We start from the raw sequence: 18,728 nt of genomic DNA, 5'->3' as shown, positions 1-18,728 counted from the left end.
GCCAATAGTTTGTTCCCCCACCTCAAGGCGACACAAAATTGGAGAGTGGTCTGAAATTCTCCTTGCCAAGTTTTGGATTTCCTTGACACTGTCTATTTTGTGGGCTAATATCAGGACATAATTTATCTGGGACATACTGCGATGCGCTCCAGAATAAAATGTATACTGTTGTTCAACTGGGTGCTGATTCCTCCCAACGTCTACAAGGCTCAGTGCGCCCAAAAATCCATTAATCTGCATTCAGGAGGGGCAAAGGCTTTTGGGGCCAGCAATCAAGATGTTAAAATCTCCACCAAATAAAACTCGACCCTTTGGAAGCTCCAGGAGAAGGCTTCCCAGGTCCACAAAAGCCTGGGCGTGTAGGTCCGGTGGTGCGTAGACTGAAAGAAGATTTAGGATAGCCCCCTCCCAGGTCCCAGAAATGGCCACAAACCTACCCAAGCCATCTGTGCAGACAACGTCAATCGTCATTGGGAATGATTTCCGTAGCAGCATGCCCACGCCCTGGGAGCCAGAATCATTATCAGTATGCACCAGCACTTTAAATCCCCATCTGGGCATTGCCTCGCAGGCCTTTCCTAAAATGTTAGTTTCCTGCAACAGACAACATCAGGGGAGTGATTCTTCAGGATCTGGAGAACAATGCCCCGCCTGATTTTATCCCCCAACTCGCTCACATTCCAGGACAGCAAGTTGAGCCTGATTCTAGATGTTACCCTCGCAATGACCCCTGGGGAAAAGAGACAGCGATAGGGAGGACCCCGCAAGTATCTATGTTGAGGAGCAAACTTTTGAACCACTGCCCACCAACACAACAATACCAAGAACATAGAGTAGTAGCTGCCAGTTCTCAAATAGAATCAAGTTTGTCATACCTGAAAAACAAAAAACGAACCTAATTACAACATCCCCCCCACTCAACCCTGCACTGTCAAAATCACAAAAGGAGCACATTGGAAATAATTTGTAACAGAGAAACAGAGTGCACAGGCACCCAACATTTCTAACTCTGCCTCCCTGCATGGTGGAACTAAAACCTCCCACCTCCCCAAACGTGCAGAGTGCCTTTCACCCATCCCTTAAACTAGGAGATGCATGTAACCAACGGCCCCACGTATGAAAGCCAACAATTAAACAATAGTGTGTAGAGAAGCTTTGGGCCCAGTTGCATCATATAAAGCATAGATTGACGAAAGTCAAGTATACTAAACAGTTGGATACCCATTTTCTTGCAGCTTAACCCACTTCAAGTGGGAGGACCCGGCCAACATCCGGACCAACAGGCCACTGAGGAGGAGGCAGCACACAAAAAGGGACTTGAGTACAGACCTAATTATCCAACACTGCCTGCCGCGGCCATATGACCGCTCGGTGGGGAACCCCCATCAATGACACTCTGGGCACCCTCTGTACCAGGTTTTTGAATGTCATTAGTGTTCTCCTACCCCACTGAGCAGCAGCCATCCAGACAGACCCAAGCCTCTTCAGGGGCAGTGAAAAAACAGGCCCTCCCCTCCAATTCCACCCTTAACTTGGCTGGGAATAACAAGGCATAGTTTACGTTTTTGTCTCAAAGAACAATTTAAACATCCAATAAACTGCGCCATTGTCGCTCTACCTTGAGGGTAAAGTCTGTAAAAAAAGGTATTGTACTATTCTGGAATGCCAGTGGGGGTGAGACTCGGGGAGCCTGGAGGATAAGGTCCCTGTCCCTGTAGTTGAAAATCCTAGCAATCATAAGCCGCGGGGGGCGCCCTGTATCGGTTTGCTGCCTGGCACACGGTGCACCTGCTCCACGGAAAAATGGTTGGACAGCCTTGTTGGTTTCATGTGATTGGTCACCAGTTCCTAGACAAATAGGTTTGCTGCCGGTTCTTCCGCTCTCTCCTGAACCCCCAGTATGCGAACATTATTGCACCAGGAGCGCCCTTCGTATTTGTCCAGCTGCCCCTCCAGTTTCGTAATGAGAGTCTGAAGATCTATCACCCTCCGCTGTAAGTCAGAAGTGTCAGTGACCTGCGAGCTTGCCTTGACCTCCACGTCGTGGAGTCTAGTGTTCATGGAGCGCATGTTGGCATGTATAAGGGACACCTTCAAAGATACAGAGTCAAACCGTGACTCCAAGGACGTACGAACCATGGTAATGGCAGTCAGGATATCCTCTGGCATCAGCTCCTTTGCCCCATCCTCAAGTTGTTGCCTTTCAGATGGAGTGTCACTCCCCTTCTGGGCCACGCCAGAGCCCTTGTCACAGGCATAAGTCTCCAACTTTGCCTGCACTGCTTTGGAGTTATGTCCAGCCATGGCGGGCCCAGCAGACAAGAAATGTGTGGAGAAACAGGGTGCGCACAGATAGAGAGTGTGGAATCAGATCAACTCAGCGATGTCCCCAATGAACAACACCTCCTGGCTGGGATAATGCAGGCAGCACCACAGGGTGAGAATTACTCATGGCTAGAGGGGACACTGCCAGAGGTGACCCCCAGCATGCAGGACATGGGCCCTATCTCACAGAAATTGAGTGTTGGACCCGGGCCTTTTTGGCTGGTTCACCCCTGAACTTTTTGCTTTTGATGGTGACCTGTCATTCGTGATTTCTGGCTTGGCGCACTTTTTCCCTGTGTCCCAGGGTAAAGTGCGTGCATGTACTGAGATTGGCCTGCCCTCCCATAGGAATGCATGGGCAATGTATGTGACCATGTTAGTTCCTGATGTGTGGGGAGTGTAAGCTCGAGTTTGGTATGTGCGGACTTGTGAGATTTAATACTGCGCAATGATGTGTGCAGCATGAATGTGTCTAGTTTGGAAGTGCCACTTCTAGACCTGGGTGTGCGTGTGCAGTGAGTGTGCTGGTGTGTGATTGGCTGGAGCTGGCTGGTGAGCCTGGCTCCAGGAGTCTGGAGTGGAGAGATTAGCATGCTGATGTGAGGGAGGGGTGCACCTGGGACCTGAATAGGGATGGGCTTTCCCCACACAATGCTGGCTCCACACCCTGTGATGTGTCTAATGACCCAAGCCTGGCCAGTGAATAGGAAGGGTGGCTGAGCACATCACAGTGCTCCAAAACCAGCTGCAACTGGTTTTTCCCCCACCCTGCACACATCAAAGAGGTTTTACTGTATAAAAAGGGCTGTGTCCCCTTACAAAATGTTCTTCTTGATCCAAGCTGAGGGGGGGGGGGGCTACTGCTGGGTGCCAGGAGGACTGCCCCTGGGGATTGACTCCCTGCCTGGGAGTACCCTGTGAGCTGGCCCTGGGCCCTGCCTTGCCCCCACCCCCTGAAGGACTTATTGACGGACTTTGGGGGCATCAGCGCCTGAGAGCGCTTTACTTTTACTTTGCTGAAGCCCTACAGCTCCTGGGAGTGCTGTATTTGCCCCCTAGCGCCCGGAGCGGTGATCCTTCCTTCCTCGAGGGATTCCCCGGCGTGGGGAATCCCCGTTTTACAAGTCTTGCGACACGGGAGCCCACCCCGCTTATTTGCCGCTTCTTGCCCATGTTTTTCCTAAAACACAGGAGCCCACCTCGTATTGAGCTGAGATCACCGCCCCGGACCCAGGGTCTGCCTGTGTCATCATCCCCGCCGCACTGGGATTGGCCAGCGGGATGAAGAGGTGCCCTGCAATTGGAAGCCCGGCTGCAGAGCGAAGCCCACGTGGTTGGGGGCTCGACCGCAACGCCGCGCTGGGATTGGTCAAGCGCAGGGGAGCAATTGAGGCCGAAGAACACCGAGGAGACCGAACCACACCCGCCCGAGGAGCAGCGACGACCGGAGAGACTGTGGGTGAAGCAGTCCGGTGACCAGTGCAGGAGAAGTAGGAGGTGGATTACCGCGGATTTGTCCTCGGTGAGTGCGGGCCACGTGTGGGGACAGTGTTGGTGCAAGATTTGTTCAGAGCCTGTCGAGGCTCCAACGATGGGGCAAGTGGTTTCTCGAGCCCTCAAGGGGTTCAGGGGGCATTTCATGATTTAGAGTCCCCCGCTCGGGACTCCATCGACCGATGTGTGGCTGAGTTGGCCCACGAGGGCCCCGGGGTCATTTTATTTATCTTGAGTCCCCCGAGAGGGACTCCACCATTGGGGGCCACATTCCTTCGAGCCCACGAGGCTCCAGAGCAGTTGTGTCTCGAGTCCCCAGAAGAGGGGCTCCACTGAAGGCGCCATTTTGTTTTTTGGAGCCCCGCCAGCTCCTAAGTCCCCAGTGTTTGTTCGAGCCCACGAGGCTCTCACAAGTGTTTTGCCCATTGGTGATTTCAGCTGCCCAGCACTTAGTGGGCACCTGCCACGTTTAGGCTGGGAACTCTGGAGCAGTTCTCCTTTGGCTGCCTGCGCAGCCTTGCCTGACTTTGCTGGACAGAGGGCGTGTAAGCCCCTGAGAGGCCAGGTTGGCCTGAGGTCAGTTCTGTAATGTTTTGGCGCATATGATTCGCCTGCCTAATGTGATTTATGCAATGCTTTTGCTCTTGCCTCTAACAATGTATTTTTAATGCCTAGGAGGTTGTTTGCCCTAGAAGAGGGATCATAGTTAGGTAATCGGTGCCCCTACTGGTGTTGAGTGTCTTTCCCAGTGAGCAGCGCGAGAGAGAGAGAGCGTTTCTGCAGCGGAGCAGGAGCAGGCGAGAGGCGGTGAGCGGCGGAGGTGAGAGGCGGCGGCGTCCCTTTGCCTTTGCCTTTGCCGAGAACCAAGCCGAGAGCCGTGAACCGTGAGCCGTGGTTGAAGCTGAGTGCAAGCTGCCCACGAGCGCCATCAAGCCAACAAGCCGCCCCCAAGCCTCCAAGCGGCGGTGCGTACAGCATCTCGGAGCACCGCGGCTGCAGCAGAAGCAAGCTGCCCACGAGCGCCTTCAAGCCGCCTCCAAGCCGCGGTGTGCACAGCGTCTCGGAGCACTGCAGCTGTAGTAGAAACAGAAGCCGAAAGCCGCCGCCGAGCCTCTCTGATCTCTCTGATCTCCAAGCCTTTAAACCGCGGTGCGATCTACACGTCGGAGCACCGCGGCTTCTCCGAGTAAGAGCTGCAAAAGTCGGCGCTTTGAGAAAGAGAGCACGATCCAGTCCATGTTTTACTGAGCTGACCTGCAGAAAGCTGTTGGAGCTGTCGATTGAAGCCCGCCTGCAGTAGCCTGTCCGTAACCGCTGCACATCGACGGCATCCCGGTGAGCTGGTGAGCCAGGGGCTGGGCTACCTTCTTCAGCAACAGCGGTAAGCCCTGTGGATTTCTTATGACATTTTGTGTCACTCTGCACGGCGGCGGTAAACTTAGTCAGGAGAACGTCAGGATCACGTTTCCTCACCGCAAGCAGCAAGCAGCAAGGAGCGGTGGGGGGAAAGGGTTGTGAGTGGCTGGGAGCGGGCTACTTTAATGAAAGTGAAAATCGGGCACTAATCCGGTACCAACCCGGTATCACTACTGAGTCCTGACACAACACCAGAAAACTAACTCCAGACCCAGGGCAATACTTGACCTTACTAAATACCTGGTAAATCTGCCCTTCAAAAGTGTCTTTTAAAGCAGCACTTACCAGAACTTGCACGATACACCTCGCTAGTCTCCGCAAAAACGTAACAGCACCTCGCTATCCTCCCTGACGGCAGCTATTCCTATTAGAGGGGTAGATAGGCTTGGGAGGTGGGGGAGTGCAGGTGGAGTGGGATTGGAGGTACAGTGGTAGAGCTGGCACAACGGACACCAGGATACCAAGTCACCAAGGTATCAGTCTGCTAGGTTTTCTACCTAATAGATCTAAAGAATGAGATCTGGAAAACTGCGTCTCAATACAAGTGCAAGATCAAGAAAAGACGAAGAAGACCAGATCCAGGGCTCAAATAAGCCAAGTAAAAAAAGGAAGAGGATGGCACAACAAAGAAAGAGACTAGTGTCGGCACCTGAGCTATCAACCCCTAGCTCAAAACAACGTAACATAGGGATTCAAAAATTCTTTTCTCCTAAGGACCTCATGACGTCAATTCATGGGCAAACGCAGGAACAAGCCCTCCAATCAAGCCCGACCACACCGGCACCACATGTAAAGGAGGATGTGCAACGCCAATCAAATAGTACAAAGGAGAAGAACAAGGATTCACAGGACACTCACAGTGAGAGTTGTCCTATTAACAAATCATCTGACAAGAAACAAATGTCTCAGTCTCCAGGCAAACAAAAATGCAACATTGGCTGCGGCAATCTCATTGTGGCAATAGCCCAAATAAATAAGAACGCTTCCCAATCTCATGAAAGTGATAAGGAAATAAAGTCCATGGACCAGGGCAAAGTGGAAGAAGTAATACCAAGGAATAAATCGGTGGCGGGTCAAACTGCCGCACAGGAAGACTCATGGCCAACTTCCTTCTCCCTACCTGACGACATAAGCTTGGACATACAAACAGGAACGGAAAACATCAACCAACCCCAGTTACAAGTTCATTTAAAACCCAGCCAAGGTACACATGACATCTTCAGATCTCAAGATCATGTGAAAAACGGACGAGGGTGTAACGGAAGACTGGAATCTACACCTTTACACCCAAACGTCAACCCCCATGAATGGGACAAAGACCGAAATAAAAATATAGGAAGGAGCAACAACATTCTAAACCAGGAATCTCCAATTACGATATCTTCAATGAGCAGGACAGACGAAGATTTAGATGTCCAGGAAACATCGCTCAAAGAAGAAGACAAGACCCCATGGAGTAAAACACTTCTAAACACCTTAGAGCAGGCAATCAAAGCTCTGAACTTCCAGTCGGATAAAATGGACGTTCAAATCGATTTAATAAATCTCATAGCGAGCCATATTTCTGGCATAAACATCAGGCTGGACCACATGGCAACCCCACTTCAAGGGAGGGCTGACAAGGGACTCTGTACAGAGATTATCCAGCCAAGCTGTGTTTGTGGCAAACTAGTGGATAATATGTCAAATTTACCATTAATATTAAATGACATACTAAGGGCGGTCCAGTCATCAATGGATATAAAACATAACTCCAAAACTCTGAGCAACATTGAGTCAATAAAATCAGATGTGGGAATTGGAAGCCAACTCATAGTAAGAGATTCCACTCAAAACAGCTATGTAGAGGAGGAAATAAGCAAGCAGTGTAAAGAAAAACCTGACAACGATCCAGATCAAAAAGAGGAAGCACAACACGCAATGACCCAGTCTAAAGATAAGCTAGCAAAAAGGCAAAGGAAGCGCGCAAGGAAAGGGAGGGTTCAACTTAAATTCCAACCTTCAACAGATATTCATACCTATCCCATCTTTAATCACACCGCTAATAGGAAACAGAAACCAGCACCTGAAGTAATAGCATCAAAACACATCAACACGCCCCCGGTCCAACCAAACCAGTCAAATGCTGTGAATGGGACCAGCCTGAGTATAGAATCTTCACCCCTCCAAACCTCCTCAAAACCAAACCATATACAATGGATTACACAACCGAAAAGTCAAATAAAGAAAAAAGAAAACTCCCCAAGAACTCAGGATAAAGATAAGACGAAAGAGGAGTCTGATGAAAGGGTCTTAACTAATGAAGTCAGTGTAAATCACACAGCAATGATCCACCAGACAGATGAAACGCAATCACTCCAGGTCAAATCAACAAACCAGGAATTAAGGCACCAAAATGGCCCAATCTTCGTGGATATCGAACAAAACATAACAGATAAATACAAGCAAAGTCAACCTATAAAAAGAGCAGATGAAAAGGAAAACAAAAGAACACCAATAAAAATAAACTTAAACGAAGATGGACGAACCTGCAGTACTTACCAACCAAACAAACAAACAAGGCGCATACATATACCACAAAACCCGATCATCGATAAAAACACGGACAGGATTAATGAACCAACCACCTATCTGAGAAGAACAGATGGTCCATTCGAAGATCTAATAATAAAAACACTAAGTCAAGGGAGAAGAATAATTACAAAAGGGGAAACAACAGTAAATTCAAACCCAGAAGAAGACACACAAGCTAAAACGAGCGCACAATTACAAGCAGAAACAAATAATAAACTGACATTTATACCGGAATACCAGACATCAGGACCACAAGATTTTCTGAATAGAGGCAACATAATGAGGCTATTAAGAGAAATTCCAGAATTGAATGACATAGAATCTCAAGATCTCTTGTCAGTAGAATTTAGGTGCACCAAAAATATGTCAGAGGTAGAAGAGTCCTTAACCACCTGGTCAACTAAAGAAATAGTTGATAGAATACTTGAAATGAGTTTGTCATTTGAAGCCTGGGGCATTACACTGAGGCGAGACGACCGGAAAAAATATCCTTTTCCACTTTTAAAAACTTTAACCTTATGTAAAAAGACAAAGGCTGAGGGGAACAGCCAAAAATCATGTTTAAAAGGAGCGTTTGCAAAAAATACACCACAAAATAGACAAGAAAATACAGCGGTACAAAGAGGCACCCGTGAACAGGCAACAGATTGGACCTGGGTGGCTTCGGCTTTGAGCAAAAAATGCTCCTAACAAGACGAGTCATTTAGAAAAAGTTACCATGTTACACCCATGGTCAACAGCTGATAATCAAGAGGAATCCATTGCTGCAAATCCGCACACGATCAGCCTCTGTTCCTGGAACGTACATGGTTTCAACAGCTTGTGCCATGACCACGAAACTGCAAACTTCTTGGATCAACACGACTTAATACTGCTACAAGAAACCTGGAACCTGCGCCAAATCTCCATCCCGGGATACATCGAATTTCGCGTCCTCGCCGAAAAACCCTCTAACTTTGGACATCCTAGAGGAGGCTTATCAACGTATATCGCCCAACAACACAGATGGCATACTGAAGAAGTAGACACTATGGTTAAATGGATACAAGTAATAAAACTCACGGAGAATTTGGTCGCCGGCACAGGCTCTTGTAACCTACTATTGCTCAACGTTTATGTTCATCCGGAAAAGAAGGAAAAAAATGAAAAACTGATTACTCTACTCACCTTGATCAGGGCCTTGCAAATCACTCATGAGACGTATTCCATGATTATATCAGGTGATTTTAATAGCAACCTAACAAAAGATGACAAGATAACGCAAGCTCTTGAAGAACTGGGCCTTTTCATTCTAAATAAGAAATTCAGTGGGAATAGTGGTATACCTATAACCTTTCTAAGCGGTAACCGAAAGTCAACAATAGACTTCACAATATTGAGCAACAGCCTGTTACCAACGGTGAGTGCTTTTTCAGTGGAGCAACGTGTGGAAAGTGACCATTTCCCTCTAATTACCAAAATGATAATGTTGGTTACCAAGACGGAAAAACAAAATACCATCATCCAGTATACTGAAAAATTTAATCTACGTAAACTAAAATGGAGAGGAAAGGATATAAAACCAACAATGGATAAAATCAAAAACGAACTGCTTAGTTTAACACCGGAAGAAAAAGGAAATCTGGTAAAAACATGGGAACACCTATGCGAAGCAGTAACAAGTAATCCCCCACGTACAAATCAAAACCCAATAAGATTCAACACTGGCAAAAAGCCTTGGTACACTACTACCCTGAGGGAAGAAAAAAGAAAAATTGCACGTGAAGTCCGCAAGCAGGCATTATTGATAAAAAGTGGAATAAAATCAAATAAATCGGAATTGAAAGTTATGCGAAAAAAATATAAGATCATGCTAAGGAGCGCAAAAACACTGTACCAAGAGGAAATGTGGACTAACTTACTAATAGCTAGTAAACACAAACATGCCAGGTCATTTTGGGGTATTATCAATAAACTGACAAGGGGGAATACCCTAAAACAGGAGGCAGGTATTGGAGAAAGTATATGGACCCAGCACGTTGAAAACATGTTCAGCGACAGGACGGGAGGTGAACAAAGGCACTGTAATTCGGAGTGCAAAGTATGCACTAGAAACTGCGAACATGCAGAAAATTTGCTGGGAAAAGAAGTTAATGCTCCAGGAGGCAAGCTGAAGCAATCGTTGGGTAGTGGAAACAAGATCAACCCCAAAAATTCACAGTTTAGTAAATCAGAAAAAATAGTGAATGCCGTGACCGACACCCTAGTAACAACAGACCAGCTTAAAGACATAATAAAACGCCTGAGAAAAGAGGGTGCAGCGGGTCCAAACGGGCTCCCAAATGCTATTTTTAAATATTCGCCTGAATTTTGGGCAGAATATTTAACTCCACTCTTCAATGCAATCTACAACCAGAACAAGCCACCAAGATCCTGGAATGGGAGTATAATTCACCTCATTTTTAAACAAGGTGACCACAACGAGCCGGGGAACTACAGGCTGATATCGCTAATGGATGTTGAGGCAAAACTATATGGATCATGCCTATTATCACTCCTTCAGGACTGGATGGAAGATACAAACATAATACCAATGTTCCAAACTGGTTTCCGGCCAAGGACGGGTACATTGACAAACCTGACAACCCTGGCGCTCCTGAAGGAAAAAGCTGCAAAAAGGGGGACGAGACTGTATGCTTGCTTTATAGACCTTCGAGCAGCTTTTGATAAAGTGAACAGATCCCGGCTATGGGAAAAACTAAGATCATGGGGTATCCCGAAGAAGTTATTGGAGGCAATTATAGTCCTGCACAGCAACACCTGGGCTCGAGTAAAACTGGGAGACGGTAGCAGCGTAACGGCCGAAATAAGAACTCAACAGGGCCTAAAACAAGGCTGTGTACTGGCCCCAAGTTTATTCAACCTGTACATGGCAGATATTGCGAACCACATGGAGATTGGGGAATGCCATCCACCCCACATGTCAAAAATCCCAATTCCCTTCCTGCAGTATGCAGACGATATTGTTGTTCTGAGCCAAACCCCAATAGGGTTGCAAAGATCGATCAATAACTTGACAACCTATTTGGAGCACGAATGCTTGGAACTGAATAAAGAAAAAACTAAGGTTGTCCGCATTGTGGATCCTAAAAAGCAAATATTCAAATGGTATGCAAATAGCACCCCAATAAAGGAGGAAACTTCATACAAATACTTAGGTTTGAAATTGGGGCGAGGGCCGACGAACAAAGAACATAAAACCGAGCTAAAAGCAAAAACACAGTCTCTGATCTACGCATACCGGCAATTACAAAATAAACTAAGTTGTCCAAATTGTTCACACCTGCTGAAAGTGATCAAAGCTCAAACCCTACCATCCTTATCATACGCACTGGCCACCTGGTGTGGCAAAGAAGCAGGGCTGTTAAACAGCCTACAAACAAAAGTATACAAGGCAGTACTAAACCTTCCAAAATCATCAGCTCCGGCGCAGGTTCGCCTAGAATTTGGCCTTCTAAATCAAAAGTTTCGCAGTATGGGAACCTTTGTGAAACTGTGCCATAAAATACGCACGTCGGAAGCCAATACATTGGACAACCTGTGCTGGAAAGAAATTGAAACTCAACAGAAACAGCAAATTCCAAACAGTTGGGGAGGCTACCTGTCTCAATCCCTAATCTGTATAGGAATTGAAGAATCCTGGGACATGAATCCAGACAGATCCACTTTTGACAAAATTGTAAATAATGCGGTCAAATGGGAATCCTATCTGGAAGACAAGATAATTACCGCAAAAAGACGACACGGGTGGACCGTGATAAATTCATATACCGGGATAAACCGCAGGCCTACCTAGAAAGCCACTTTAACAATTCGTTAAAACAAAGATATATAAAACATCGATTAGGTCTACAGTTCTCAAAGGACCTGCTACCAGCCTGGAAAAACTGCCACACCGACCCCCATTGTCGCCTATGTGGATATCGAAATGAAACACTACCGCACTTACTATGTGTGTGCCCGGCACTTAAGGCCTTGAGGAGACGGCTTTTAAAGAACATTTTTAACAAATTGAATATTCGGACTTGTAGGCAAGCCGTAATCCAATGGCTAGATGGATCATGTCCTATGCTGGCCTGCAGGGGGGTCAAATATATGATGAAAGCCCAATCTCTCCTACAGCAAGCTGACCTTGGAATTATACCACCAACCTGAAATAACTGTCTCTTACTTGCCACTTACAAACAGTTTTATTTGCCAATATTTTAAAATGTGTTTTATGTCCCAAGTTGATCTAGATGCGTTTTGTAATGATTTTTAATCATTTTATACAATAAAAATTGACTTGACTTGACTTGATAGTGAGGTAATGGTGCCCTGTGTGATATTTACCTAAGGTGTTGTAGGATTACGTAGGTGGTGTTTACCTGTTACCAGTGAGTACTGGTTGTGTGCCACATGTGCTAATCTTGGTACTACAGTTATGATATCTTCCACGTGCTAGTTCTAAAAGTGAATACTCCAGATGGCCCTGTCCCATGTAAATAATCCCCTCTACATTCTGCCCGTGCCCATGACACCTTGTAAAATATATGTTTATTATCTAATGTTTGTGGTATAATACAAAGACTATTTTTTATATACCCTTGTGTGGAGTTTCCTTTGTAGTGGGACTTGGGTGTTGTCGCTGGGTGTGCGCGCAAACGCTTTACACATCGCCTCTGAGATAAGCCTGACTGCTTGTGCCAAGCTACCAAGGGGGTGAGCAGGGGTTATCTTGGCGGGTAACTTCCTTACCCTGACTAGAGTGGTGGTTTCTGCCTGGCTTTGGCGCAAGCCTCAGCCAACCAAAAATTTCCCATTTCTAATATTGAGCAAATGCCACACAAGGTTAAAACAGCCCAACAGGCTCAGTTCAGTCAGTGAATGGCCAAGGAGCACGAACCCAGACCCAGATAGGATGGACCGGTCACTTCCACTTTGCTTTTCAGGCACACAAGTAGTTAAAGCTGTACTGGTTGGGCCGGCTCCTGTGCAGCTGGTAGTCACTCAAAGGTATGACACTGAGCTCACATTTATTTGTGGCAGAAGTAAGTGGTGAGGAGTCATAAGGAGGAGGGGCAGATGATGATGATGCAGAGCCCCCCACCACCCAAAGCCAGGGGGAGAACCAGCAATGACAGCCGCATGGCTGGGCCAAAAAATGTCTAGGATCTCATGGGGCCAATCCTCAAGTCTCAATTAGCAGTCCACCACTTGTGTCAAACACTCACCGGGAAGTACAGCGGGTTCCCGCTGCGGCCAACCACATCTCTAGCATCACAGGGAGGTGCAGCTCCAGCAGTCTTGTCCCAGGAGATCACGGGTGGATACCAGCACATTCGACAACGGAGAGACCGTCTCAGTCAGCCGCCAGGCCCTGCAGTGGTGTGACGCCATGTCCCAGTAATCAAACAGGTGCCCCAGGGTGCAGGAGAGGTCAAGACCTGATCGGCCAACAGATCTCGCAGTCCCTCTGCCCCGCCCGTTCAGGCAGCAAACAGTTCCGGATGTGTCCTGGGGGCTACAAACCAGCACCCCTCCAAGTGCTGGGTCTGCAAGTGGGCACCTCCACAACAAGAGTTTCTGATGAGGCTTAGACCCGATCAGCCACCGGGCCCTGCAATACACCACTGCCCCAATAGCACAAACAGCCACCACCTCCAAGTGTGCCAAGGATCCCCCAGCCACCCCCCATCAACCACCAGACACAACTGGCAGGCTCTAATATTCAGGCCGCCAAGGGGGTCCGCAATCGACTATTTCAGCGCAGTCAGCGCTGGAGGCCCTCCCACCCCTCCGCCACTTCAAAGTCCTCCATTGTTGGGCTAAATGTGACACCAGGCTGCTCCCCGGCACCGCCAGCAGGAATTGGCAGTCTCATGGCTCAATCGATTCCCACCATGCCAGGGGCCCCGAATCTATGGTCATTGCCCAGAATTAAGCCGGATTACTGGCCGGATTTACAGTGGAGCAGGTGTGCTCGGTCAGAGCCGCTTCACGAAACGGCCATTATCCTCAGCGGTTGGCCACGCCCCCTTGTAGTTTTATATTTTAAGGACTGATTGAATCATTGCTGTGAGAGTGCTAATTTTTGCATAAAATTAAGGAAATTTAAAATAGTGTTATAGCGAAAACAAAACATGTTCTGTTAAAACAGTGTCAGTTCAAAATAATGTCAGTACCTGATGGGCAGTAGTCTGGGGATGTATATCCCTTCATGGGGCCTAAGCATGGACTGACGAAATTATATGGTTTGTACTTAGATTTATAAAAGTAAAAGGTCACAAGTGGGGCATCATTCTAAGCTGAAGATGATGAAGACTTGACAAAGTCTTAAATTTCAGTTTATCAGTCCCAATATATTTTTGTAGTTTATTCCCCAATGGCATCAATACCCAGTAAGAATAATTCAACAAGGTTGTATTTTTTCAAGTAGTCTTCGAGTCTTCTCCCAGTCCTTCAATGATGAATTACGAACTTTGAGAACATGTTCTATGGTCTGATTTATTTGTGCAGCCGGCCCATCATTCCTCCTGGGTGACAAAGTGAATACTCCATAGCCTTGGTGGAGGGTCCGCCATGGGTGGTCACAGAAGTTCCTGTCAACGCAATTTTCTATTTTGTACAGGGCCCTGTGAGTGAGATAGTACTTTACCAAAATGGTGTTCTATAAAAAAAAAATATTTTTGAAAATAAAAACGTGTGATGCTCCCCACAAAATGGGATCTTTTAGCAGTTTTCGCTACCCCCTACTTTAAGGGTTTTCCTGGTAGTGACAGGCAGGGAAAACTGCCCTGTCATTCCACCATTGCAATGAATTTCCCTTTCTGCCAACATATGAAACTGGCCCTTATTTTTTGACTTGGAAAATCTGAGAGCCCTCTTGACTGTTGGACTCAGATAGCAATCCAAAGGTTCAAGTTTAGATGAGGTTCCTTACAAGTCCATTTCAGGTCAACAGAAAATAGCTAGCAGCAATGCACCACTATGCAACATATTTACGTGAGATCCGTCACGTTGTAAAGCCCTGTGCTACATTATACCTGCATCAGGTAGAATGTATGTAGGGTGGGCGTTCCGACATAGGAAAGCCTCGTAAAAGGGACGAAATGAAACCTACAAGATTTCACCGAGTCACTTTTACAACGCCACTGCTTCAAAACCTCACGCCTGCTTGAAGCAGGTATAAGGAGTAACGCATCATGTGAGGAATAGGCATTCCTAATCATTGCTGAAGTTGTGTTGCCACAACTCCAGCAATGCGCTGACTTTACGTCAGAAGATAAGTCACACATCTTTCCATCCTTGCGCCATGGTGCATCGTATTGTAAATGCAGCACATCCATGGTGGTGCAAGGCTATTTTTCTGCAACGCAAAATGCTAATATGCAGAGATGTGCCAGTTATTGTAAATCTGTCCCCTAATGTCTAAAGGTTCCTGGTCTCTAGCTATAGTAGCACTATCTTTATTTGAACACAGGACCTTCTCCACTCTGCAGACACAGTAGAGGATTGTCACAGATGAAGGGAATACCATATCCACTTTTAACTTGCTCTGTAGTTTACTTTCAGCCAGGCACAGTCTTTCCCAGACCTTCTGTACTCTTAAAGGCAGAGGTCGATCTAGCACCATTGTGGCTGCTTATGCTGCACTCTCTCTACATTTTGCAGCCCTGTGAGCTATTTCTGTAAATGGAATATATTTAAATGTTATATGTGTTGTTTGTGAAAATTAACAAAAATGTGAACAACACCTAATCTTGGTAAATACTTTAGTAAATTACAACTAATGCAAAAATCTATTCAATTTCATTTGCCCAATTTTCTGCTTTTGTACTATACAATTTTCTCCAAAATGTAGGGTCAGATGTACATGTGGAGGAAGAAAAGAGGTATTGAAAATGTTCTAATTCCTGGAGTAGCAACTATATCGGAAAAAACCATTGTGTGTGTGCAATCCTTAATTAGGTCTTTGTATTAAAAAATATCCTCTGTTTCTTGCTACCCGAAAAGCAGAATATGTGAAATAATTCCATCCAAATATATAATTTTCATATTATCTTTATAGCTTTATAATCTTCACACCGAGAATCAGTTTTCATAATGGAGAATAAGTATGTCAGATGGACAGAATCCAATGCCTCTATCTATCCTCTTTATTGTCTACAGAGTTACAAAGGTTTTGTTGAAGAGAACAATCTCCTTTGCAGAATTGATGGGGTATGTTGAGTCACTTGGCATGTTTCAGAAGTTCCTGTTGAAAAATTCAATTGATGCGAAACAATTCCTGCAACAATTCCAAGAAAGGTAAAGAAAATGAGATGCTACAATAATGCATTTTGAAAGTCTCCATCAGGCCATTGGGCAAGCAGATGTGAAATATATACCTATGATTTTTTCAGTGAATTTCTAAGGTTTTTTAAATGCTAATTTCTAACTATAACGTGCCTGAAACCTATGGCTTTTTGAGTGAATTTCAAAGGTTTTTTAAATGCTAATTTCTAACTATGCCTACAGAGGTTGGACATGTGAAGAAAAAAGAAAAAAACACACAGAAAGAAGCAGAAGAAATGCAGAAAGAGGCAACAGTAGTCCACAAGGATGAAGAAAAGTGCAGGAAGAAACAAGACATGTGCAAAAAGAACCAACAGAGGAGAAGAAAAAGGCCTTGTTGCAAAATCATCCCGTACCCATAAATTATTCTGACGGGAACTGGTGGTAACTGACTCTGACTAACCAGGCCTAGAGCCAGTGCTATGCTAAAAGACACTTTGAATACTGTGAAAAAACCTACATACACTAGGGAACACTATGCGTTGGGGTACCCTTGTGATTAGCATGACCTCCTCTGCAAGGCCCTAGTACATAATAGGGCAGGAAGATTAAAACTACCTCTTAAAATGCACCACAGGGTGCATTTGCACAGTGGTGAAGGGAGGGGGGACCTGAGGTGACATGTGTGCAAACATGACCTGTGGCCGTTTTAAGGTGGGAGATTAAGTCCCCTTGAATCTTGGGGGTCCCTGGGGTCCAACTAGCCCACTAGGTACCTCCAGTAACTCTGACTAACCAGGCCTAGAGCCAATGCTATGCTAAAGGACACCTTGAATACAGTGAAAAAACCTACATACACTAGGGAACACTATGTGTTGGGCTACCCTTGTGATTAGCATTACCTCTTCTGTAAGGCCCTAGTACATAATAGGGTAGGAGGATTAGAACTACCTCTTAAAATGCACCACAGGCGCGTTTGCACAGTGGTGAAGGTAGGGGGGACCTGAGGTGACATGTGTGCAAACACGCCCTGTGGTCGTTTTAAGTTGGGAGATTAAGTTCCCTTGAATCTTGACGGTCACAGGGGTCCAACTAGCCCACTCGGTACCTCCAGTTAGAGCCACAGAGCTGCGTTGCACAGAGGTGTAAATAGGGGCATGGCCTGGACCTCCTTTCTGCAACACAGGCCTGTGGCGCATCCTGGAGGTACCTGGTTCACCTAGTTGGCCCCCAGGGGCCCTCAGGATTCCCCACCTAAAACGCGCAACAGGGCATGTTTGCACACATCACCTCTGGCCCCGCCCCCTCCCTTTACCACTGTGCAAAGGCACCCTGTGGAAGTTTTTAGGTTGGGGGATTAAGACCCCTTGAATCCTAAGTGTCCATGGGTCCAACTAGCCCACCATGTACCTCCAGCAAGCACCACATGGTCCAAGGCCATGTCCCATTTTACACCTCTCTGCAATTCAACTCTGTGGCTCTAACTGAAGGCCACACCCCCTTCCTTCACCACTGCGCACCACTGGCCACTGGTGAAAAAAGGGGCCTGGCCTGGGCAACCTCTCTGCAATACAGGGCAGTGGTGCTTACTGGAGGTAAGGGGTGGGCTATTTGGTCCCCAGGGACCCTCAGGATTGAAGACAAATTATTTCCCCAACTTAAATTGCACTACAGGGTGTGTTTGCACACATGTCACCTCAGGCCCCGCCCCCTCCCTTCACCACTGCAAACACACCCTGTGGCGCATTTTGAGTTGGACGTTAAAGTCCCCTTGAATCCTGAGGGTCCCTGGGGTCCAACTAGCTCACCAGGTACCTCCAGTAAGATTCACAGAGCTGCGTTGCAGAGAGGTGTAAAAAGGGGCGTGGCCTCTAAACACCTCTCTGCAACTTAGTACCCCAACTTAGAAAGCACCAGGGGGTGAAATGCAGTGGTAGGGAAAGGAGGCTTGGCCTTTGTCCACCTCTCAGCAATCCCACTATGTGCGGCTTACTGAAGTAAGACATAGGCTAGTTGTCCAATAAAGGACCCCCAGCAACAAAGCACGCCAGGGAGCGGGTTTGCAGAGTGGTGGGCAAAGGGGGCATGGCATGCTATGAGAACTTAGCAATCCTGTTGTGTTGGATTTACTGGATGTAATAGGAGGAGTAGTTGGCCCTCAAGGTTATCATTGGGGGGCCAGCTACCCCTCTTGTTACCTGCAGTAAGTCCCACACAGTGAGATTGCTAAGACCTCTAAGAAGGACATGCCCCCCTTCTTCACCACTCTGCAAACTCACCTCCTGGCAGACTACTGGACGGGGGATGAAGTCTAATTTACTCTGGAGGGACTTTGGGGCCAAGAAGCCCTCTTGGCACCTCCTCTAAGTTCTATGCAGCAGAATTCCTGAGGTCGGAGGCCCAGCACCCTCACTCCCCTACCCTGCAAACGTGACTACTACTTAAAGAAGCATAATTCTGCACCTCTGACGTAGAGGTAGTTTTAATCCCCCTGCTCTATTATGTACTAGGGCCTTACAGACGAGGTCATGCCGATCACATGGGTACCCCAGCGCAACGTGTTCCCTAGCATATGTAGGCGTTTTCACTGTATTCTAAGTGTCTTTTAGCATAGCACTGGCTTT

The 18,728-nt window shown here is 46.8% G+C and overlaps 1 protein-coding gene across 1 annotated transcript in view; it reads left to right on the top strand.

Annotated features, from left to right (window-relative positions):
* Positions 1-18,728, top strand: part of LOC147701321 (putative methyltransferase DDB_G0268948) — a 496,840-nt gene that overhangs the window by 464,605 nt on the left and 13,507 nt on the right. The window contains exon 6 of the mRNA XM_086928630.1: positions 16,000-16,137. Coding sequence (XP_086784756.1) covers positions 16,000-16,137 — 138 coding nt within the window. The remainder of the gene's footprint in view (positions 1-15,999; positions 16,138-18,728) is intronic.

This window comes from Lissotriton vulgaris, chromosome 7 (genome assembly GCF_964263255.1).
Source record: "Lissotriton vulgaris chromosome 7, aLisVul1.2, whole genome shotgun sequence".
In the NCBI taxonomy this organism is placed as follows: Eukaryota; Metazoa; Chordata; class Amphibia; order Caudata; family Salamandridae; genus Lissotriton; species Lissotriton vulgaris.
The sequence above is the reverse complement of the archived record's forward strand: the minus strand, read 5'-3'. Positions and strand labels throughout refer to the sequence as shown.